This window comes from Falco biarmicus, chromosome 3, assembly GCF_023638135.1.
Source record: "Falco biarmicus isolate bFalBia1 chromosome 3, bFalBia1.pri, whole genome shotgun sequence".
Lineage (NCBI taxonomy): Eukaryota > Metazoa > Chordata > Aves > Falconiformes > Falconidae > Falco > Falco biarmicus.
The window spans coordinates 58,592,003-58,599,729 of NC_079290.1; the positions used below are offsets into that span (position 1 = coordinate 58,592,003).

The window sequence follows — 7,727 nt, forward strand, 5'->3', positions numbered from 1 at the left end:
GTTTCATCTGTGGCACAAGGAATAACCTGTTTCTGGATGACCAGAGGAAAGGCTGTCTCAGCTTCCACATCACAGCCGCTCTGCCAGAGATGCAGAACTGGGGTCAGGCACTGCCCGATAGGATGCAGAAGGCTCGTACCGAGCGGGTGGCCTGCAGCACCTCACTAGCGCACCAGAGAAACGCAGGGGATTTGACAGAGACCATCAAGCTTCCCTGTAAATAAAAAATGCTGCCGGCAGCACCAGCAAGAGGGAAAGCCGTGCAAGCAGCTCCCCCTGGCCCAGCGGCCCCCCACAGCCCTGCTCTCCGCCCGGCCCAGGGAGCCTGTGGGGAGCACAGCCTGGCACATGCACCTCCTGGTCACCTCCGTTAAGTTTGTTTCCCTCAAAAAAGTCAGAAATATGGGTAATCTTTCACTGTTTTCACAAACTGTGAGAACTGAACCTGCCTGAGGCCGCTGGCTGCCCATTATGCCTGCTGGCATTGGCTAAAGCGAGTAAAAATTATTCAAAGATGGGAGGACACTGAGGCAACAAACCGCTGTAAGCCCTTTTCCTCAGGAAGCCAGGCCCGGCCTGCTCCGAAGCCCAGCCACACCACATAGTTAACTCGTTAACAACAACCTTCCAGACCGACCCGCTCCATCGGCTGTTGTGACACTTCACCTGCCGAGCACACACGACAGCTTAATAAAACGTACTTTTAGGTTTTACTGGGCTGGCTGCCGGCGCCACCGCGCCACCGCCCCACCCCGGGTGGCCCGAGGGGACCGGGAACATGCGCTATTTTTCTGTCAGAAAACGAGAACAGGTGAGGCCGGTGGTGCGTTGTGAGGCAGCTGCAACCCTAACCAGCAGTACGGACGCCTGGGAACGGGAGTGCGGTGACGGACGGCAGGACGGACCGAGGGCAGCCCAGCACGGCGGCCCCAGGGCGGGGAGGTGACACCGCGGACCCCGCCCCGCCGGAACGGCGACCGCCCTGTGGCCACACCCACCGCGGGGCGGGGCGAGGGGATAAGGCCCCGCCCCGCGCGGGCAGGAAACTCCCGCCGTTGCCTTACAAGGGCAGACGTGGCGCTGCCTCCGCCTCCCGCTCCTGGAATGCGGTGACCGTACCGCGCTGCACCACCGCTGCGCTGCGCCGGGGGGAGGCGGGCGGGACAGAGGCCGAGCCCGGCGCCCGGACCTCGTCCTCCTGGAGACGGTCGAGACCCCCGAGAGGACGCGCGCAGCCCACGGCCACTGCCGGGGCTTGTCCTTGGCACGGCCCGTGGCACCTTGCCGCCGAATCGAGGAGCCCCGCCGGCACCCCTCCACCGCTCCGCGCGGATGGTCTCGCCCACGCCTTCCTTCCTCTGCGCCGGCGGGCGGCGGCCGCTCGCTCCCTCTCCGGAAGTGCCGGCGCCGCCGCTTCCCGCCGCTCTCGGACTAGGACCTTTTCCCGCAGCCGCCAGGTGAGGCTGGGCCGGGGGCTCTAGCGACCGCCTGCCTGGTGTGGAGCTGGGGGGCGGTGCGGGGTGCGGCGGGCCGGGGCTGTCTGATGAGGCGGGCCGGGGGTCCCTTGCGGCGTCACCCGCCTGCGGGGCAGCCCGCCTCGGCCCCCGCCTCTGTGCTGCCGGGCCCGGCCGGAGCCGAGCGTGGCGCGGACGCCGCGGCGCTCCCTCAGCGAGGAGCCGGGCTGGGGCTGGGGGCCGGCAACGCCCGCGGGCCTGAGCAGCCCGCTGTCGGGAGGGGGCGGCTGCCTTCCAGCCCTCTCCAGCCGTTTCCTCGCCGCCGTCGGAGCGGGGGAAGGGCTGGCCTGGAAGCTCCAGCCGTCGGAAGAGGCTGAGATAGCAGGAGCTGCCGCGAGTCTGCCCTTCCGTGGCGACGTTTGGAAATAACTATGGCCGCAACGACTGCTGGGGACAGCCCGTAGCGGTTTCCATTCCCTAACTTGCAGACAGGCTTCGTTGAGTCACAGGCATTAGATTTTGAGGCAAGTGTGGCTCCTGTACAAGGCTTTGGGAAAATTATTGGTGAGAAGTGTATTAAGGTGGCTTTCAAGACTAGGTGAGGTGGCATAGGGCGGCTTTTTTCCTGGAGGGTGCCTTGGTCTTGCATTTTCCTGCTACCCCCAGACCGCGGTGGATGCGTGGTGGTACCTGATGCTGTAATTGATGGTGTGAGCAGAACTTGGGGTTTAGCTTTGAGGCTGACCTTTGAATTTGATGGTTGAAAAAGAAAGTGACTATTATGTCTGAGCCCATGTAGAGATTTTTTGGGGGGTGGGTTGTGGGGTTTTATTGTGTGATGGGCTTCGGGTTTGTTTTTTTTAATTATTTTTTTTATTTTGAGTGATAGACGGTTACAATCATTGCAGCGTTGTTTTTATAACGTGAGGGTGTCTTCTAAAGTATAACTTTCCATTACTGCCTCTGAACAGATATAGCCTACCACCACTGTTAGTGGGTTGTAAAGTTTCCTATCTTACTGTCTGGCTCAAGCTCTTTAGTTGTTCAGTTTTGTCTCCTCCTAGGGTTTATCCTTTTCCCAGAGGTAAGGACCATAAGATGACTTTCTGTGCGTCTGTAGTTTTGATATCAATTGCTTGACTAAGCAAACAAATGTAAACATGCAAGCAGCACGGTGCTATTACTACCTCTCCAGTCTAGTGGGTGTGATTTATTACTTTTTTAATATGTGAAAATCTTCCTAAATTAAGGTTATGTTTTTGGAAATGTCTTGTGGCAAGCGTTACAGGCAAGATCTTACATCTTACATTCTTGAACAGATGCCAAAAAAGGCCCAGACCATTCAGTGCATCATAGTATTAAACAACCGAGACTAAACCTGTCTGTCACTACTTGTACTGTCTAATGTGAAGTTTTTCCACTTTTTATCTACTGAAATTATATTTTTTGGTATATACTTACTCTATTTCCATTATAAAAGCATGATTTTTTTAAAAATAATAAATTACCTCGTGGATTTATCAGATGAAATATTATTTTTGTAAAATGAGTGGGTTCTGTGCTTGACTCCAGTGAGGTTAGTTCTGGGTTGTTATTTGTTCCCTGTCGTACATGGAGAGATAACACTGAGTGTAAACACTTGAACTTTCTCATCAGAAATTGATCTCTTTGGCTAAATGTATTGATGTCCTTGTTTTTCTGAACATGTTCCAATTTATAATTCGTAATAGAGCTTCTCAGCTCTGAGTGCCTTGATTCAGGCATAGCTGAACCAAACTTCTGCTGAAAGGCATTACAGTTCTGCGAGACCTAATGTTTCTCTGTACGCAGGCTGACAGGTCTCTTGAAGTGAGAATTGTGTCTTCTGTATTCTGTATGGCTGCTTCTCAAGCCTGGTTGAGGATGGCTAATACAAGCATTGGCAAATGTTTCATCATCTTTAGTATGATACTCTGATGTGGCAATCTTCTGAACAGAATTAAAAAAAAAAAAATAGGCTTTCTTCCCACCATGTGTAGCTACAGTTGGCAGTAGTCTGCTTTTGTTACCTCCTCTTAGGATTGAATTGTACATGAGAGAATAGCAGATAGTGGCGTGCTGGGAGCACTGCCTTGCAGCACATGCAAAGTAAAATTTTTAGCTTACTTTGGATAGGCCATATCCTGAAAACTATGAATTGTTTCAGACAGTTATTAATAGATACTGTTTGACTCTGTTTTGGGTAGTTGAATTTTTAATCAGTAATTCAGAGTTTTAACAGTAACTTCTGTGAGTGTTTTTACTGAGGTAAAAAAAAGACTGAAGTTATGCACAACCCTTCACTGCTGCTTGAAAGCTAACTACCTTTATTGTCAGCTGTCTTCATAAATATCTAGATGTCAGGAGTTCATATTTATTTGTTGAAGTGTTGTTGGAGGCCAGACATCTCAGATAGCTTGTGATTAGTGAATGCAATGAAGAGAACTTCAGTGTTGAATGATGCGCAGTTGCATTTCATATGCTATTTATAGTTCGGGACATAATGGTTTGGTTTATACGTCAGAAGAACGTTGTATATGCACATAGGATTTAAAAGTGTGGAATTAGCAGGGGAAATCAGTAACACTCTTTGTAGACAGGCTGAGAAGGACGTAACCATGGAATATCCTTTTATGATCCAGATGCTTGGTACAGCATGTCAGGTATCTGATACAAAGCAAGGTAAAATGTCTTTCATCTTAATTTAAAAAAAAAACCACCTGCTTTTTGCCTATTGGATTGATTAACTGTGTAAGGGAATGAATTTGCTTAATTTTATTCTCTGATTTTTAAGGTTGAATCCAAGTTAGTGACTTCAGTCTTGGCTTTCAGGAGTCTAACAGCAAGTATTGTAACTTTGAGAACTATATGAAAAAGTTAGACCTGTGCTGTGACTGATTACAGTTGCATTTCTGACTAGATATTTTTTTAAAGTTATAAAAATTAATACTTTGTAAATTTCAAAATGTTGGTGTTCTTGTGACTACAGGTGCAGCTTAAATTTGTCCTCTTTCAGGACATACTTGCTGCAGGTGCTTCCTGTAAAATTCAAAATCAAGGATGGAAGGAATCTGGTTTACATAACACTTGGTTTGGGCATAATAATGGGCTATAGCTGTATAGATTGCTTGCATTAGATAAAACTAGAGCATAGAGGCATACAAGACTTGTAGAAACAACATTAAACAGGGTCTGTTTCCTTCTGATCTGATGTTGAGGCCTTTTGTGTTTGTGTTTCAGTGAATGACTCGGCTTTTTGTGATAGTACCATCAACCATAGCTGAACACTAAATGTATCTTCCCAGCTAAATAGAAGCACTTGAAAGCCTCACTTCTATCCTGATTTTATTAGTTATAACATGTTAACTACCACATTTATTTTTCATTTGACAGCTCAAGGGTAACAATGAAATCAGTATATTACTGATGCATGGAGCTATATAAAAATTCTAAGAATATATAAAGTTTTTAAAGGTTGATAACTTACAAGAAACAGTTAAGATTTTTAGAACTATGGTGTCGTTAATTCATTTAAAGCAGAGTATGCTGGCATTTGCATGTGTAATGGTTCCACTGTGTAAGAGAAGAACAATGCACTACTTTTGAACCAAGTCCATGTCCTTTCTCTAACACACACAATCCTGTAGTTGACTTTGATGAAAGAACTCTAATAGGACTTCTTTAGCAGATATTTCTCCCAGCATCGTTCAACAATCTTCACAAAAACCTTATGCTTGATTTCTTTAACCACTGTATACTATGCTAGGCTAGCAGCCCCATATACTTCTACGTGGTAGGTCAGCAGTGTGCCTCCTGAACTGATAAATAATGTAGTCATCCTAATGTGTGGAAGATGCTGATAAGAGTATTGACTCAGTAATTCAAGCACTGTGATTTGATTTGTTTCATGTAGCCTGCTATTGGCCTAGAGTGCCAGTCCCTGGATCCTGAAGTGTTATGTTTAATAGCAAGTGAAGTCTGAATGAAACGAAATGGAGCCTGAGATATTAAAATAAATGTGTACTTTGGGGTATTTGCTTATTACATGGAATTTGATACGCCTTTATCCATCCCTACCCCAAGGACTTGTAATATGATTTAATAAGGCTAAATCTTTAGTATGTTTCTGTCTTCCTAGAACCAACAGTCAACATGTCCAGCAAAAGGGCAAAGACGAAGACCACCAAGAAGCGCCCTCAGCGTGCCACTTCCAATGTATTTGCAATGTTTGATCAGTCGCAGATTCAGGAGTTCAAGGAGGCCTTCAACATGATCGACCAGAACAGGGACGGCTTCATTGACAAGGAGGACTTGCACGATATGCTCGCCTCCCTTGGTAATGTCACTTTTCTGTTTATGGTTGCCAAACAACTTTGTGCAATACTTACATTATTATATTCTAAATAATATTTAGAATACTGTGTTTGGGATAGCTTATGAGAAGTGTCTCCATTTGTATTGAGCTATTCAGCTTGCTTTTTCTTTTAGTTTGAAAGCTACACCAAATATGAATCCCTTTATCCCTAGGAAAGAATCCAACGGATGAATACTTAGATGCCATGATGAATGAGGCTCCAGGCCCCATAAACTTCACGATGTTCCTTACAATGTTTGGTGAGAAGTTAAATGGCACCGATCCGGAAGATGTAATCAGGAATGCGTTTGCTTGCTTTGATGAAGAAGCAACAGGTATGTGGGTAAAGTAACAGTGTATGTGTATTAGTTTTGTAACAAATAATCATATTCACAGAGGTGGTGATGACTAGGTCTGGAAACTCTTTTGATTTCTGTAAACTGAAAATCATGCCTCATCACCTGAAATTACATTTTCAAAGACTGCAAAGCTTAAAATCACAGACTTCTGGCACTTCTTGCTTCTGTTGTTCAAGACGGGTGAAAGTAAAAAATGTGGATTGGAAACTAGGGTCTTAAATTTTTCCTAACTTAAGTTGCCCCAGAGCTGAATATTATGTAAGGGGAGTCCTTGTCTTCAAAGCTGTTGAGCTTTTATGAAGAACTTATTTTCTGTCAGCAACTTGTATCCATGCACCTTCCCTCTTTTAAGCTACACTTAACTGGAGAAGGAAATGAATCGGGGGGGAAGAACCTTGTGTGACTCAAAGTGCTGACAGAAGGATCACAAGTTCTATATAAGGTTGCTTGTTTAATAAACAATGCCAAAAGTGTATTCTTTGCAGCCAGTCAGTCTAGTAAATCTGAGTGGTGTCGCTGATTTAAGATCAATTTAATATCTTTGAAATATCTCAAACTTTCCTGTGGTTCATGCACTTCTTGAACACTGGTAGTCAGGTTCCATCATTTTTTTTTTTCAGTGGTTTCCATTAGGAATGTTCAAGACCAGATGGATTCCCTTTGTGTAAAATACAAATTTGTATATTCTTTGAAACAACACAGGCAAATCTCAGAACGGCCTTTACCTGAAGTGAGAGCATGCAAATTAACAAAGAGGCTTGACTTGATTGAATACTTGTAATTATTCAGTAATTACAGTAATAGGTTTTAATGGCTGTTTTCATTTGGCAACAAAAACTGTAGGTATCATTAATTGAACAAAAAAATTTGAAGACAGACATTATTATCTGTCTATCAGCTGATAAATGTAAACACTTATGTCCTCTTCTGTTGTGTTCAAGGGTTCATCCAGGAAGACTACCTGCGGGAGCTGCTGACGACGATGGGAGACAGGTTCACAGATGAAGAGGTGGATGAGCTGTACAGAGAGGCCCCCATCGATAAAAAGGGGAATTTCAACTACATTGAATTCACGCGCATCCTGAAACATGGAGCAAAAGACAAGGATGACTGAGCAAATCACCTGATACCTGCAGATTATCTCTACTTTACACTTACATTTATTTTTGAGGGTTTCTTCCTGATAGAACTTGTTGCATGCATTTAGCTTTACAGCTTTTGCCTTTGTCAATGTATTTATCTATTCCAGGCCGTTTAGGCATATTTGCACCTGTGTAATCAGACTGGAACTGGGGAAAATATTGTGAGGAAAAGGGTATGGGGACAAAGATGCCTGGATTTGATGGTCCAGGAAAACAATCTCAATGTTTCTGGATTAGCTGGATTTTTACACTTTTGTAATAAATGCCATTTTGGAATAAAGATTGCTATATAGATAAATACCCTAATTTTTTTGTGAAAAATGACACTTCTATTATGCTTTTACAAATGCAGGGGTTAATTTGCAACTGCAAGTAAAATACAATTAAGCTGGAAAACTCA

General features: G+C 45.0%; 1 protein-coding gene across 1 annotated transcript; it reads left to right on the top strand.

Annotated features, from left to right (window-relative positions):
• Positions 1-1,189: 1,189 nt before the first annotated feature.
• Positions 1,190-7,727, top strand: LOC130145797 (myosin regulatory light chain 2, smooth muscle minor isoform). The gene is made up of 4 exons (XM_056331160.1): positions 1,190-1,457; positions 5,611-5,808; positions 6,000-6,161; positions 7,127-7,727. The coding sequence occupies exons 2-4, from the start codon at positions 5,625-5,627 to the stop codon at positions 7,297-7,299; spliced, it is 519 nt and encodes a 172-aa protein (XP_056187135.1). The 5' UTR covers positions 1,190-1,457; positions 5,611-5,624; the 3' UTR covers positions 7,300-7,727.